This window comes from Equus asinus, chromosome 30, assembly GCF_041296235.1.
Source record: "Equus asinus isolate D_3611 breed Donkey chromosome 30, EquAss-T2T_v2, whole genome shotgun sequence".
Classification (NCBI taxonomy): domain Eukaryota; kingdom Metazoa; phylum Chordata; class Mammalia; order Perissodactyla; family Equidae; genus Equus; species Equus asinus.
Genome location: NC_091819.1, coordinates 5,463,987 through 5,480,826, shown reverse-complemented (window position 1 = coordinate 5,480,826; position 16,840 = coordinate 5,463,987). Strand labels below are relative to the sequence as shown.

Sequence of the window (16,840 nt, the reverse complement as noted above, 5' to 3'; positions counted from 1 at the left end):
CGCTTTTAAAAAAAAACGTTGTTTTTACCCTGGAAAACAACAGACACAGTGTTTGCTTTGTCATGTCATGGTTTTGCATTTGGCAAATTCCTGGCGGGTTGTGGGGTGCAGAAGTGAAAGTTTGAACTCGGTGTCCGACTTCCTGGGTTCTCATTACAAGCGGTATGACTTCAGCAAAACATTTAAAACTTTCTGGACTTTGATGAGTTCATCTGTAAAATCATATTACCTGTTGCCTAGGGCTGGGAGGCTTAACCTGGTTGTCTAAGACCTCTGAAACTCTGCCCGGAACGTAGAGTCTTTACTAATATCAGTAATGGTGACCATGCAGACTTTGAAGGAGTTTGTGGGCAATTGTGTGAAGGTTCTAATTCCTCCACATCTTCGCCAACACATCTCATCTTGGTTTTAATGTGCCTTTCCCTGATGCTAATGATGTCTGCATTTTCCAGTGCTGAACTTCCTTCTGAATATTTTCCTTGGCAAAGCGCGCGTTGAAATCTTTTGCCCATTTTTACAGTTGAGTTGCTTATCTTACTGAGTTTTGAGAGTTCCTTCTGTATTCTGGATATAGTCTGAATAGCATTCCATTGTGTGAATGTACCACAGTTTTTTAAATCCATTCGCCTATTGAAGGATATCTTGGTTGCTTCTACTTTTTGGCAATTAGGAATAAAGGTGCTATAAACATCTGCGTGCAGGTTTTTCTGTGGACGTTAAGTCTTCATCTTCTTTGAGTAGGTACCTAGGAGTGAGATTGCCTCATTGTGTAATATAACTATGATAAGGTTTTTAAGAAATTGCCAAACTGTCTTCCAAAGTGGCTGTACCATTTTGCATTCCTGTCAACAGTAAATGAGAGTTCTTGTCGCTCCAATTCCTGGCCAGTATTTGGTGTTGCCAGTGTTTTAGATTTTCCCTATTCTAAGAGATGTGCATTGGCATCACATTGATGTTTCACTTTGCAATCCTCTAATGCCATTGACGGTGAGCATCTTTTCATTTGCTTGTTTACCATCTGTCGATCTTCTTTGGTGAGGTGTTCAGATCTTTTCCCATTTTTTAATTCTTATTGCCTGCTTTTTGATTTCTTATTGTCGAGTTTTAAGAGCTCTTTGCATATTTGTATACAAATCCTTTATCAGATATGTATTTTCAAAATATTTTCTACTAGTTTGTGGCTTTCCTTTTCATTGTGTTAACAGAGTCTTTGACAGAGCAGAACTTTTTAATTTTAATGAAATCCAACATCATTTTTTTTTCATGGATTGTACTTTTGCATTGTATTTAAAAAGCCCTTGCCTAATCCAAAGTCACTTAGATATTCTACTGTTATCTCCTAGAAGTTTTATGGTTTTACGTTTTACATTTAGATCTATGATCCATTTTAGTTCATTTTTGTGAAAGGTGAAGAGTGAGTGTTTAGATTCGTATGAATGTCCAGTTTTTTCCAGTACCATTTGTGGAAAAAACTACCCTTTATCCATTCATTCGTTTTGTTCCTTTGTCAAAGATCAGCTGACTGTGTTGAATGGGTCTATTTCTGGGCTCTCTACTCTGTTTATTGATCTATTTTTCTATTTAATTGTGCCAATACCACACTGTCTTGATTACAATAACTTTATAGTAAGTTTTGAAGTTGGATAATGTTAGTGCTCCAACTTTTTTCTTATTCAATATTATGTTTGCTACTCTGATTTTTTTGCCTCTCCACATCAACTTTAGAATCAGATAAATTGTAGATAAGAGTTTGCTGTTATCTATAATGTAACTAGGTAAGATTTTCATTGAGATTGCATTGAATCTCTAGATTAAGTTAGGAACAACTGACATCTTAACAAAATTGAGTCTTCCTATCCATGAACATGAAATATTTCTCCATTTATTTAGTTCTTCTTGGATTTCTTTCATCAGAGGTGTATTTTTCCTCAGACAGATTTTGTACATACTTTGTTATATATATTTCTAAATATTTCTCCTTTTGTGATACTAATGTTAATGGTGCTGTATCTTACAAATTTTCTATAACTGTATATTATAATTGACAATTATAATTTTGGAAAGCTGAGGGATTAGCCATTAGAATAACTTGTAAATAGTATAGTACTATAATTTTGTTGCTAAGCCCTTTATTTTTGAAGTCTTCAGAGAAGTTTATGATTGAGAGATGAAAAAGCATTCCAGCATTTGAATATACTTAGACATATTTGATCAGTGAATGATGATTTATTTAATATCCAGGAACATTATATTTATTTCTTTTAAGGAAAATTCATTGTGCTACTTAGTAGAACTTGAATTGACATTTTAGTTGTAAAGTACCTGATCACTTCATACAAATTTACTGAAAATATTTACTCTGTGGAAATAAATGTAGATATAAATTAGAACATAATGAGTTGTAATCTTCCAATTACTGTGTGTATCTCTTTCAGACATTATGGAGAGGAGATTTTTGGGTAAAGAAAAATGATAGTCCAAAAATTAAAGCCATACGACTAAGTCTTCTGCTTGTGAATAGAGAGATTAGAGAAGAAAACAAACTCTACGGAAGCTTGCCCTTCATCACCCTTTGACATTTAAGTACCTGAATGCTGTTCTTGAATCTTTAAAGCGCTTAGGTTAATTTGTTTTAACAATACCTTGCATGAAGTTAGAAATGCATTTTTACCTTTGAGAGTGCAAAGAATATTATAATAGTACAACATTAGTTAAGACTTCGTTTTGTTGCTGTCATTCATCTCTTTTTTTCCTCTTTGAGAGGTAGTTGCTGGATTGCTGCCCCTTTGTTGTGAGAACATGGCCCACAGTGGAGCAGTTTCTAGAGTATGTATTTTGATATGAAGTTGCAGTCTTAGTGTTCCTTCTATGAAAGTCATCAGCTATGCTGTACAAATGCTGCTTCATGTCGCTAAGGTAGTTTTCCATTTTAATAATGAAATGTTCATGGGTCAAGAAATCTGGCTCAGCAAATTAAGTTTATGCTTGCTCATCACTAGAATTGTTACCGAACCTGAAGTGAGTTCGCTCACCCGTGGCACAGCAAGCCAATCTCTGACACCGGGTGTGGTGGAGGAAAGTAGGAATTTTATTTTTGCACAGCGCTGAGCAAGGAGAGAGGGCAGCTAACACTGAAATCCCAAACTCCTCGAAAAGCTAAAAGGAAGGGTTTTTATTTGGGGTTTTAGGTAGGGGAGGGGAGCATATGGCCTTGCTGGTCGGAGCTTTCCCACCAGCCTGTCTTTGGCCTTGAGACACTTGCAGAGAGGAGGGAGCTCACGACCTTGCTGGTCAGCAGCTTTCCCACCAGCCCGTATCTCTTTGTGGGAGGAGATAGTCCAGGTGCTTGTCCTTGACGGTGTCTGTCTCCATGGAGGATAGTGGATTCTGGAGCCAGGAAGCCAGAGAGTAAGCAGGGAACGAGTGTTTTAGTTTTAACCCCATATATGCTGGGTTTAATGTGGGGAAACTGATATGAGGGTCGATATCAGAACTTAGATCTCCAAGTTAAAATTCATGTATGTGTGAGAGCCTTAGGCAGAAAAATGGTTAACCTGTTAACATCACATTAAATTTTTACAATTTTATTTCTTCTGTCTTTATAATATTAGTAACAATGATGACTAATATTTATTGAATACTTACTGTGTGCTAGTGTTTTTCATTCACGATTTTGTTTAGTCCTTACAGTAATTCTCTAAGCTAGTTCCTATTGTTATTCCCATATTATAGAGAAGGAGTAATAATCCTCACAGAAATGAAGCTCTTTGCCAAGGCCTTGAGTGTGATAAGTGGTAGACCTGAATTTGGACCATTTCTGTCTCCACAGCTGGTGTTCTTATCCACTACATTGTATCAGAACAATGGACCCTCTTATAATCATGTCTAGCAAAACGTGATAAAGATATTGCTCTAACTTAGTTACCCTGTAGGACTCTCTATATTAGGATTTATATAGATAAATATATGTATCTTTGGCTTTGGGCCGGGAGCAGATCTGTACTAAACTGTAATGCATGCAACCCAAGGTACCGAGATGACAGATTGATCTTCCCCACCCACCCCCTCAGCCACAACTTAAAGCATTTACCCGGTATCTTCTTATTGAGAAGGAGTGGTTAAGAATACAGACTCTGATGCCAAACTGCCTGGGTTTGAACCCCAGCTCTGCAGCTTACTCTAGGTTACTTAGCCTCTCTGTGATCCCCTTTCTTTAACTGTCATATGAATATAGCAACAGTACTTATCTCATAATATTATTGTGAGGATTAAACAAGTCAATATGCATAACGTGCCTGATACACAGAAGTACCAAATAAGTGTTAATTGTGAACATTATCTTGTTATTTTTGGCTTAGTATCATTAGCCTTATTTGTAATGATGCAAATTTCAGTAGGAATCTAATGATACAATTAGATAACTGAGGCATGAAACATATATCCTTGATTTATTAGTATCAAATTTCTTTTATTTTAAAGCAAGCTCCTCTTCCTGTTTAGAAGCATGTATTAGGGTAACTAGTTATATCCTGCCTTTATCATTATCTTCCTCTATGATTAACTATCACAGATAAGTTACGTTTTTACTAAGAGATTCTCACCAAAAAGGCCTTGTCTTTAAACTTGTTTCTATTTACTTCAAGGTGTTCATTTTTGGAAGTTTTAGATTTGATTTACTTTTTGTGGAACTATAAGAAGATTGGGAATAGAACAATCAAAATGCAGATGTGCTTTGGAATGGACACAGAAATGAAAGTAACATCAAAATGTCATTTCATGAAGTCCTTGGCACTTGCTGCAGAAGGTCCAAAATTTGTCTCTAAGCTTTCTGTTGGGTTGGGCTGCTTCTGAAAGTATATGTGTTTATTACAACTTTTAATTTCATTCTGTTCTCTTTACGTGCAAGACAACTACTTCAGCATTTTATGATGTAGAAAATTTTATAGATACGCTGTTGCAGCTTTTGCAAACGTACCGAGAAAAGCCTGGTGACAAAGTTGCATACAAAAGTGGAAGTATTTTCACAAAAACTTTTTGTTTGTTAGCTGCTTTACTGAAGACAACAAATCGAGCCTTTGCAAGGATTAATCAGTTCCTTTCTTTGAGGTTATTCTGATAGATTCTTAGGTCTAAGAGTTTTACACATTTCCTTCAGAAATTATAGCATCTTAAATAGGGTTCTGTATGTGTTCAAACCTGCTCTTTGTGAGCTGATAAATGAGTTGTTTCTTATGTATTAAAAAGACTGAATTATAAAATAGAATCTGTTACAGCTGTATGATTAACTGTTTTCCATTTACCTGAGGGAAGTGACAAATTATCCTAGTAAGGTACAAAACCAGATATGTGTGACTCTTCCTCCTCCTGTTGTAACCATAAGTATATTTCAAGGTTTTCTATGGTGAGACCTCTGAGTTATTCTCTTGAGGTGTTACAGTCAACGTAGGGGTGGTCATAGGCTGTGATAGGATTGTGGCCTTTATCCTAAGAACAGTAGGAAACCACTGAAGCCTTTTAAGCAAGGGAACATGCTCCAGTCTAAGTTTTAACATCAGTCTGGCTGGTAATTGAAGGAGGGATGTGGGAGAGAATGCGTGGATGCAGGGAGACCTCTATGGTGGGAGGCAAGTGTTCATATGCAGTCGTCCAGGCAGAAGATGGTACATGATCTGGGGTTGTCTCAGGGAGAGGGAGGTGGATAGCTTTAGAATCTTTGAAAACGTAAAATTCACAGGGCTTGGTAACTGGACGTAGTAGGTGTGTTGACTCTAATACTTGCCTTTTAATTCCGTATGGAGTTGAGTGTCTAATTTTTGAATATTTGCCTTCTTTATATTTTTCTTACACATTAGTTCATAATTTAAACCAATCTAACTGCTGAACTTGGAGAGCTTGGCTTTTAAGTGTTAAAGACTCCCAAGTTTACTTCATAGTGTTTATTTATTGTGCTTGATTTTGCTAGAACAGAAGAGATAGAAAATTTAATTCATATTAGTTTTAATAAATGTACCTTTTCTTTTTTAGGATGTTCAAAGTAGATCCAAAATGGTTGACCATATTTATAGTCTCTACAAACTTACAGTTCATAAACATAAATTGAATACTGAAAGAAGACTTTATAAACAAAAGGCACATTCTTCTATCAGCGTTACTTGTATTCTAGAAACACGTGTCAGAAGGAGAATAGTTTCAAGGTACGCAGTAAATGTACTCTATCTTTTTATGTCACCATTCATTCATTTATTTATTTAGCTAACATTTGTGAAGTACCTACTACAAGCAAGATATTGTAGTTCAATGAGTTTTGACCAGTGTATACAGGTGTGAAATCACTACCACTGAGATAAAATGTTTCTATCACACCAGAGTTCTCTTGTGCCCTTTTGCAGTCAATTCTCTCCCTTTCAATCTAGACTCTGGCAACTACTGATCTGATTTCAGTACTTTTAGTTTTTCCTTTTCTACATTATCACATAAATAAAATCAAAGGTTACGTAGCTTTTTGTGACTGCATTCTTTTATATAACTTAAGGGTTTCGAGATTCTTCCGTGTTGATGCAGGGATTAGATTTCGTTCTCTTTTATCACAGAGTACGATTCTGTTGTATGACTATACCACACTTTGTTTGACCACTCACCAGTTAATAGATACTTGGGTTTTTAACACGGAAGAATAAGAAGATGGAAATACATCTAGTAGTAGGGATTTATGTGAGAATGATGTATGAGCTCCCCTCTGACAGAATGAAGCATGAGTTTATAAACATTAGCTCAGAAGGGAGGTTGTGGAGGGAACATTTGAAAAGAAAGGAATAAAATAGTCACCTTGGGGAAAGAGAAAGGAAGTATATTAGGCAATTTCAAGGAGCCGTTTAGATTTGCAATTATGGGCATAAAATCATTCAGCCTGCTTCTGTAAATTTCTTTAGCAATTACCAGCTGTGCAGGAATGAATAAGGCAGATATTTGGATTCAACTTGGAATCCAAATAGAACTTTCCAGCTGAATTCAACAGGAAAGAGAAGCAATAGAGTTAATGGCATTTGCAAAGGGGATTGTATTGATGGACCTAAGCTAGCCAAGGAGAAGAGAAGCGAGGAAGGCATTCTGATGGACGATGGGCAAGTGTTGAGGTCAAGTGAATTGGAGATCTCAGTGAGGTGGAAGAGTATATGCAGTGATGTATAAGTCAAATGACATGGGTGAATCAGACGTGGTGGTTGGAGAGTGGAAGTCCCCAACTGAGACACCAATGGTGGTGCATTTTGTGGTGGCAAAGTCTATAATGTGATCATATGAGAAGGGGTTGGTTGAGGTGGAACAGAGGGAAAGGGAGGCAAAAACTGACAGATGGGGTTGTTGACCTTTTGGCTACACTGATGTTGAAATTACTGACAATGGTCACGGGAGTTGAGAGAAGAACAGGAACCAAGGAGGAAAACGCTGGGAGTTTGGTAGCTGACCAAAAGGCAGTGGTGGAGCTAAATAGCATAGGCTTCCAAGGAGCTAAGATCATCTTTCAGGAAAGATGGAGAGAGATACTCTGAAAGTAGTAAAAGCTGTAATATGGAGCCCTCCATCCTGTCTGAGAGGCTTGTAAGGGATGTGATGTATTCAGGAGTAGTCGCATTTTGGTTGACAAAAAAAGGGAAGGTAACTCTTTTTAAGAGAAAAATTTTATTAGTGCAAGATTTTATTCTTTTCACAAACATTAACCAGATTGGGCTTTGAGAAGAGATAACAAGGAATGAGTCATAAATTCCCTATTCAAATCATGATTCATACACTTGGCCTTCCTTATAGGTAAATGTAAACATTGTGTCAGTATATCCAGTGAAAAGAAATAGTAAAGTTAATCATGACTATGTAAGATGTTTTTTGGTTCTCTTACTATAACTTCAGAAATCTGACTTTGTGTTAAGTTTTAAAATATACATATAGTAAACAAATTGTTTTTATATTTGTTGTTTCTTTCATTATTTAATCCCTTTATGCATGTAACAAATTAATATGTCATGAAATGATTATAACACTTATTCACATCTGTTATCTTAGAAATTATATTAATTTGAATATAATCATATTCCTAAAGGGAAGAGAATATTGCTCTTGTTTTATAGATAAATTGAGGAATTTTTCTAAAACAAATGTTGGAAGTCATGGGGAAGACCCAAATGGCCATGAACAGTAGAATGAATAGGTAATTTGTGGCATATTAACAGAATGGAATATTATACAGAGAAGGAACTATCTTTTACAGCCCAAGATATGATGAATGTCACTAACAACATGTTAAACCAAAGGAACCAGACATAAAAAAAATACTATATGATTCCATAATGTAGTAAAACCAAGCAAAACCAAGCTTTTAGAAGTGAAGATAGTGTTTAACATTGAGAGTGGGCGTAAGCAGTGACTTGAAGGAAATTCTGGGGTGCTGGTACAGTCTGTTTCTTGTTCTGGGTTCTGGTTTCATGGATGTGCTCAGTTTGTGAGAATCCATTGGTCTGTGAAATTATGGTGTGTGAACTTTTCTCTTAATATGTTGTATTTTATAAAAAAAGTCGCAAAATTGAAATAGTAATAGCTCCTACATCACATATCATTTTATAGTTTAAATTAAAACCCATTAGAAAGTGAACTCCATGGGGGCAGTAGTTTTAATCTATTTTTTCACTGCTATGTGCCCAATAACAGATCACGACCTGGTACCTGAAGAACACTCACAGCATTTCTCATAAATGAATGATAACACAGCACAGCACCCATCTCGTCACCCGCCACAGAATACACTCTTTAAACGTTAGACACGACTGTCAATAATATCATCGTTTCATTGCTTGAAACAGTTAAGGTCACTTTTCTCTTTCAGCAGTGCTATCCAGACAACACTCTATTTTAACACTAGGTATTCATGACCTCATGTTCCTAAGTTCATCTCTTTATTTGGTCAACGGTGGTAAAGAAATCAATGGCTACAAGTGAACTTTACTCTATGGACTTACAACTGGGAATTCGTGAAAATTTACCATTTTTCATGCGGTCTGAGTTAATTATTTATGCTGTTGCTATTGTGGCTCTTATTGGTTATCATGTTCTTATTGGACTCTGGCGTGAAATGTATTGTACATGAACATGGTTGTGTTATTTTACTATTATTAAAAAATATTTTAAATGAAATATAAGGCTTGTGCAAAGGGACTTAGACAGATGTTGTAAATAATTAACTTTTTTCTTCCCGAGAAGTATTGTGTACTTAATGAGGAGTTTCTACTGGTTTAGAATTGTTAAAATCTTTATTCAGCACACCATTGAAGATGAGGTCGAAAGACTTGGTGTTTATCATCTTATTGATCATCTCAGGAGAACTCTATGCAGAAGGTAAAATTAATTCTTGATAGTATTTATTCTCTAAAAAACGTGAAGGGAAATTCTAACATGGATTTATCTTGAGGTTTTAATATGCTCTTTCATTTTGGCATGTCAATTTTATGTGAAACACACTTGTAAATATAATTTGTTATAATATTTAGACAGACTTTTCCCTTTAGGTAAAATTAGTAAACTATTCTTATAGTAACATAACTTAGAAAAACCAAACAAGTTAAAAAACACTTTGTATTGATAGGTTTTGGAGAATAAGAGACCATGATCTAAATACTCTAAAGGGCTTTCAGGCTAATAGCATTGCTACTTAGAAGTGATGTATTAACCTCAATCCTAATTTCATGCTAGAATCCATTCCTAACACTGACAAAGCTTGTGCAAGTTTAATTCTCTCTTGATGGAGTGAGCTTAATGTGGGAAATTTGAAAAAAGGTAACCAAAAATCATCAACAAGATTTTTGACTCTCAACACTGATTTTTATCCTAGTGATTTATTCATTGGTTGAAGTCATTAGGTAATGATTAGTAGGAGGACCATAGAATTGATTATGCAAACAAAGACACTTTTGAGAGTGAAGGGGGCTCTCTGAGTAATTATGTGAGAGAACAGGTGTAAATCACGACTGCCCAGACAAACAATACCTGTGCACTCCCTGACTGTTAGAAATCTCAGTGACCAGGCTGCCTAGGGACGAGATGAATGTGAGAGTGAGGGGGGCAGTGAACTAGTGTGGATTATTTAGGGACTATCATCAGTGTTATTAGGCTGTAGGGATCAGAAACCAGGCAGGTCATTAAGGGTCAGCAGGAATGAATATACAAAGTAGGAAATCACAGCAATAAGGCTTTTCTAGAATAAACACCTTAGGGGATTTGGGGAAATAAAACATCCTGTGGATTATTGTTGCCTTTTAGTTGAATAGTTTACTACAAATTTGCTACCAAAAAAGGGTCTGCAATTAAAATTATGAAAGTGAAATAAAGACTGTTCATCTTCCTTGACACATTTAACTCTACAATAAGATAATTTTTGTGTCAATAGTTTCTTTTGGTTTTGCCTTTCTGTCTAAATCGGGAAAACCAGCTAATATAATTGTCTATTTTCTATCCCATGAAGACATTGCAATATTCTAGTTAATTTTCTAATTATTATTTGATTATAATCTTACTTCACATAAACAAAAAAATGTACATTGCTTGAAGACAGGGACCAGGATCTCCTATCCCCGTGCTTTCCCCACCCCCATCGGGAACGTGAGGGGCAAGGATTGGGTTAATCACACTTCTCATTTCATAGCATGCGATCATCATTGGCTTATGAAAGGTGTCACTTTCACTTTATTGATACATTCTTCCCTTTTATCTCTGAGCCTGGATTCCATTCCCCCTACCACCAAACTGGGACCCACTCTAATGTGTTTATATGTATTTTAACTATGTAAGTAACTTTGTAAACTGTCTTGTTTTTTGTATGTGTTTTACATTCATAAAAATGAAAGCTTACCATAGATTTTATCTCATTGTTTTATTTTACTTGCTACTGTTTAAATATATTTCCATTGACTGAATCTGTTTTGTTGCTAGCTGCTTCATAGGGTTTCATATATTTCATGTATTCTCCCTCCTACAGCTGGACATAGAGTTACCTCTAATTTCCTCCTAACCACAAATAACTCTGAAATGAATGCTGTCCCATAATCACCTTGTTTCTCTGTGAATTTCTTTGACCTGTATGTACCCACATGTGGAATTGTTGGGTCAGTTCTTTTCCTTGATTTCCTGGTTTATAACTGATTAGCATTTTTCTTGGTTTATGCCTTTTTATAGCTGATTTGTGGGAGCTCTTTGTAGAGTATAGATTTTAACTTCTTGTTGATGTTCAACATTTCAAATTCCTTCTTCCAAAGTGTTCTGTGTTTTGTAAACAATGCTTTTCACTGAAAGAAATCCTTCATTTCGACACAATCAATTTCATCAACTTTTGCCTTTTGGTTTCTGCTTCTCCCCTCAATCTCAAAATCACACAGTGTGAATGGTGCTTTTGTAATTGTACAACATGAAGGCCCTAATGTCATAAAGTTGGAATTTTAAAATTTTATATCTAGTATACCAATTAGTTTTTCACTATAACCATTCTACTATTTTCCACATTTAAAGGGTTATTTATATCTTGTACTATTTTTCCATACTCACTATTTCTACTCAGTTCTTCTTTATGGCCATTTATTCATGCTCTATATTACCAGTATCTTCCCATATCTGTTTAAGGCTATTCATCATGCAAATTTTAAGCTCTCCATCGACCTGTTTCACTAATTGTGCTCCATGTAGTAATGATTGTTCATTTCAATGACTTTCTTTTATTGTGATTGAGCTCCTCACATTTTTCATTACTTTTTTCTCATGAATTCATGTTCCCTGAGTCATATCAGCTACGTGGACAGGTAATGTTGCCTCTCCTGGTGAAGGAGGGACAAGCCCCAGGAAAGAGTCTTTGAAGCCGCAAAGTACGATTCAGCACCCGTTTGCTGCCCCTCATGGAACCTCCATGTGTATTCATCATAGCACCGCTCTTTTTGAAAAGTCTTTCCCTTCTAAATCCCTGATGGTATGTGAATGGAAGATGGTGAGAATTCTCAGGGGATGGGGACTCTCCTGTACATGTTGTTTTCTGCTCCTCCCCTCCAGCAGACTCTGGAAATTTTACGTTACTCATGATTCCTTGCCCATTTCTCTTCACCCTGTGCTGGCACTGCTGTCCTTTTGAATCTCGTGGTAACAATGGGCAGACTGTAATTACTTAAAGCCTCGAAGGCAGAGTCATCCCACTGGTGCAGGTCTTCTCCCAGCCACACCTGATGCTTCCTCCCAAAACAATCCAGAGGAGCTGGTCAAGAGTTCCTTTCTTTTTGGTATTTATGTAATTTTAAGATCTCCAACATAAGGATATATTTTTAAAATATAAATGTTTTACTTGGAGCATAATATATAGAGAAAAATGCAAAAAATCATATGATATTCTTCTGTAAATGTTTACAGAATTTTATGGCAAGCAGATCAATATACAGAGCATTAACAGTGCCTCAAAAGCCTCCTCAGTGTCACCTCTAGGCTGCTAAACTCTTGAGTCCTTCCAACCTCTGTTACAATGGATTACTGGCACCATCGTGATAGGCTCATAGAAGTGGTTTTCAGAGGGTTCTCTCAGGAGCCACAGCTAAGAAGGCTTCTCAGAACAGGATCCGGGCACTGCCAAGCTGCAGCTCCCCAGAGTGCAGGAGAAGCCTGAGCCCCTATCCCCTGAGCTGGCTACATTGCCAGAAAGCAGGGCTAGAACTCCATGGAAGATGTTGGACTAGCTGGGCCATGGGGTTTCCCTATGGTATCCTCCTTTTCATCCTCACCAAGTGGCAAGTAGACAAGGACCTTATGAATCAGAAGAAGACTGGGCAGAACACGCAGGCATCCAACATGGGTGAGTATGAGAGCCAGAGGTTCAGAGCCTCCTCCCAGTATGCCTGTCTCCTGGTGCTGGGTCCAAGGTGCAGGCCTGAGGAACACTGCAGCCCTCGCCTGGATCTACTGACTGCAGCCTCCAGACTGTGAAGTCCTTTGGGTTTGGCCACAATTTTGGTCATTGCCTTTGAGATCCACCAGAGAACATGTGAAGCCCCTCGCGCCCCTCCCCTCTGCAGAAGCCAACCAAAGGCAAATGAAGTTATTGAGTGTTTGAGTGAAAATGAAAAAAAAGAAGGAGAAGAAGGATGAAAAGAAGAAGAGGAAGGAAAAGGAGAAAGAGGAAAAGAAAGAGGAAGGAAGAAGGAGGAAAGAGGAGAAGAGATTCAGTACAATTTCCAAGAGGGTCTGGCGTGCTAACTAGGAGGAGATTTGTTAGGTCAGCTAACTTTCCAGAAGCCCTGCCTGGAGCCCAGTCAATCTGGCCAACAGGTCTTTCTCCCAAAATTCCCCAACTGGGTCTCAGCCAAGGGCTTCACTCTGAACCCTGGAGGGGCTTCTTTCTTTCTTGGTTCCAGAAACCATGAGGAAGAATAGTTAGGAGAAATGGAAGGGGCTGAAGGAGAGTCCTGTGATGAGCCCTCAGTCCCCAAGAACCCAGCCATAGACATCTGGAACAAAGTTACCCTTTCAAGTGCACAGCTGCCAGAAGAAGAGTTATGGGCAGGAAGCCTCTTATTTCCAATCATGGGCCGCCTGACCTCCCACCACAAAAAAGCAAGGAAAGAAAACTTCAGTCAGTTGAACTGCTACTATAAGCTGTGAATCATCATTTTGGTCTCTTTCTTTGCTCCCCCCCTCTTCAGGCTGCTCCCAAAGCCTGACCTTCCCCTTACAGAAGCCAGGGATGGGAAGGAGGGAACAGGGAGGCCCAGATGTTCGGAATTTGTCTTGTCCTGCATGTTCCCTCTTCCTTCTCTGGCCCAGGCCTTCTGCTTCCCATCACAGCACCATCTGGGGCTGTCCTGAAAGCATGCTGTGGGGTAAGGAGAAATATAGGGAAGTTGCTTCCATGACTTTTCCCCCACCCCAAATCTTACTGCCAAAAAAGCCATTCCCTGTTTGACATGTAAAAGTCCTCTGCCTGCTCAAGGCAAGGCACAGCTCTGGGGTAAAGCCTCAGTCTGGGTCTGGGAAAGAGGTTCATTTTCCTGCATTGGAACACCCTTCCATGGGCAACTTTACCTCCCGTGGAATGAAGGAGGGACAGAACAGTGCAGCCCATGCCTCCTCTCTTGCATGCTGTATCTTTGGAAGCTTGGGTCTGGCCAGCAGTCCTGAGTACCAGGGTCTAGCTAGGAGGACCATACCATTCAGGAACCCCTGCCTGATGGCTGGCTTTTTCCCTTCACAGTCACATGGTTCTCTGGATCCCAAGACTATCCCCTCAGCCCTTTTTTAAGGTGGAAGTTCAGCTGGCCTAGGAGTACAGCTGGCCTGAGAAACTGGGTTACTGTTCAAGCTCTGCAAAGTGATAAAGATTCAGACATCTCCTCCTGTAATCAATGGCACAGCAGAGAGAACGGCTGTCTCCTGCCCAGTCTGCCCAGGGCTGTAGGAGGACCAACCCTGGCCATCTATAAAGAAGGGGTGCTCAGGGGGCACCTCGATGCTCACTTTGTTCTGCTGCTCACCAGCTACAAAATGCAGCATGACAAATCCAGGCCACTGGCTCTCTGAGTGTCCATGATAGTACTAGAGTCAATCTTCAGCCCCCCGCTTACTTCACCACTACACACAGTATCCTGTGTCTGGAGGTCCTCCACCCACTTCAGCTCCCCCTTAGCCAGCTGGATCATGGTGCCTTTCATGAAATGGGAGGGTAAGTGGGAAGAGGTAATGGAGCATTGGTGTTGGCTTCATGTCTGGGAAGGTGGCTCTGACCTGCATGTCTAAACTTGGTGCCGTCAGGATCTCTGAACCCATGGGCAGCAGGCCTGGGTCAATTGCAGTGGGCACCAGGCTGCCAGCAGCTACCACCATTGCTTTGGGCAAAGGTCTATGTTTTAACAGTTCCTGATGAGACTGGGGATAGAACTCCTGGGCCTTATTTTCCCGGCCATCTCTGCTGGGCTCCTGGCGGGCCCTCGCCCCTCACCCTGATGTTCAGGTGTTTGATGGGACAGGTTGAGGGGTCTGGGCTCATCCTTCCTCTGAGCTGCCACCACAGGATACTTCTGAGAAGCTAATGCACCAACCACCCGCTATACCATGAGCTTGGCATCTAGGGTCCCTCAGTGTGCTGGCACCACTGCCACCAGTGCAGTCTGAGACCTTGAGAACAAGTGTCCATTTGCCACACGTTCTACCTCTGGCACCAGTCCCTGGCCTTGGCTCTTGCTGTTGAGGGAGTCGAGGGTTTTACTTTCCCATTTGTACTAAATTTCACTTTTGCTGTCTCCACCCACAGCAGACAGGCTCTCCTGAAGGTTAAGCGCTATGCTGGCACCTGCTGGAGGAGTTTCATGCAAGAGGCACCCAGCAGGTAGCCTGGACATTTGATAATAAATGGGCATCCAGCCTGGAGTGAGGTCCAGTGGCAGAGTACTTGAGTGATGTGGCAACTGTCCAGATGGGGAGGTAGCACAGAGGGCTTTGTTGAATGGATGGGCTGGGGATGAAGTCTGGGGGAAGGAGTGGCTTCTTCTGCCAGGAAAGAGACATATGGCACAATGTGGAAGGTGAGAGGTGGTGATATTGGCAGAAGGAGAAAGGAGGGGACTTGGTAGGAAATTAGGTGGCACAGCATAGGGAAGCTATAAGGAGACCTGATAAACTGAAGTGAGGTGGATGGGAGCTGAGCATAGTGGATTGGGGGTTAGTGGATTCCTGGGTGTTGAATCAGTGAAGATGATACCTTAAACTTGGGGGGGCAAGGGGCTCCTGTTCACCACAATGGGAGGCCAATTGAGGAGAAGGTGGCAGGTGGCACAGCCACTTTAAACAGCATGCCATACTGGTCTACTTTTCAGACCAGTGATGACTTCAGCTTGATCACCCCCCCAGGCTGACTCTGGCCACCATAACCCCTTAGGACCATTGACAGGCATCACTGGAGGGTGTCTGTTAGTTGAGCAGCTGGTAGTTCTTCCCATATCTTCGCTGGTCACAGAGAGGTCTTGTTTCTTTGGTGGAACGCATTCCTGACTCCTCTCTTGAATGGGTTTCATACTGCTTTGTGGTGTTCCTGGAGACTGGAAGGGGTCAGCTTGCTCCTTGAGGTATCAGAAGAGGCCTCTTTGTGGCTCCCTTGCACCCCTCTCTGCTGCTGGCTGGGGCACCCACCTCTGAGCTTCTAGTGATGCTTCTGAACAGCTGTAGCAAGAAGGAGTGTCCTCCCAGCTGATTTGGGAGCTGGCCCATCTCACAGCACGCCTCGGGTTCCTCCCTGGAGCCATGGCCAATGCCAGCCACGGCTGCAAGAACTTCCCCACACCCACCAGTCCCTCAGTCTGGGCACCCGTAGATGGGGGTTGGGAGGTGGGCAATATGAGTGAAAGTGGTCAAAAGATACAAACTTTCAGTTGTAAAATGAGTAAGTCATGGGGGTGTACAGCACGGTGACTATAGTTAACAACACCATATTTTATATTTGAAAATGGCTAATAGAGTAGAGCTTAAAAGTTCTCATCACAAGAAAAAAAATTGTAACTGTGTGCAGTGATAGATGTTAACTAGACTTATTGTAGTGATCATTTCATAGTATACACAAATTTCGGATCATTATGTTATACATCTGAAACTAATATGAGTTTATATGTCAATTATATCTCAATGAAAAATTATGTAAGTACATACCATATTTACTCATGTTGTAATGGCTTCTTTCACTCAGTGATCTATTTGTGAGATTCAGCATTCAGCATTTTGGTTGCTGTATAATATTCTGATGTATGTGGAGTCTAAAATGTGTTTGTCTTCTGCCATTGATGGGCAT

The 16,840-nt window shown here is 39.8% G+C and overlaps 1 protein-coding gene and 1 pseudogene across 2 annotated transcripts in view; one reads left to right on the top strand and one right to left on the bottom strand.

Moving 5' to 3' along the window:
* The first annotated feature begins 9,174 nt into the window (after positions 1-9,174).
* Positions 9,175-16,840, top strand: part of F13B (coagulation factor XIII B chain) — a 30,816-nt gene continuing 23,150 nt past the window's right edge. Inside the window, exon 1 of one of the 2 annotated variants that reach the window (XM_014845308.3) lies at positions 9,175-9,381. In XM_014845308.3, coding sequence (XP_014700794.2) covers positions 9,318-9,381 — 64 coding nt within the window. In that variant the 5' untranslated portion in view covers positions 9,175-9,317. The remainder of the gene's footprint in view (positions 9,382-16,840) is intronic. The other variant, XM_070501600.1, reaches the window with a different exon arrangement.
* LOC106833922 (ataxin-1-like) lies at positions 13,898-16,418 on the bottom strand (annotated as a pseudogene).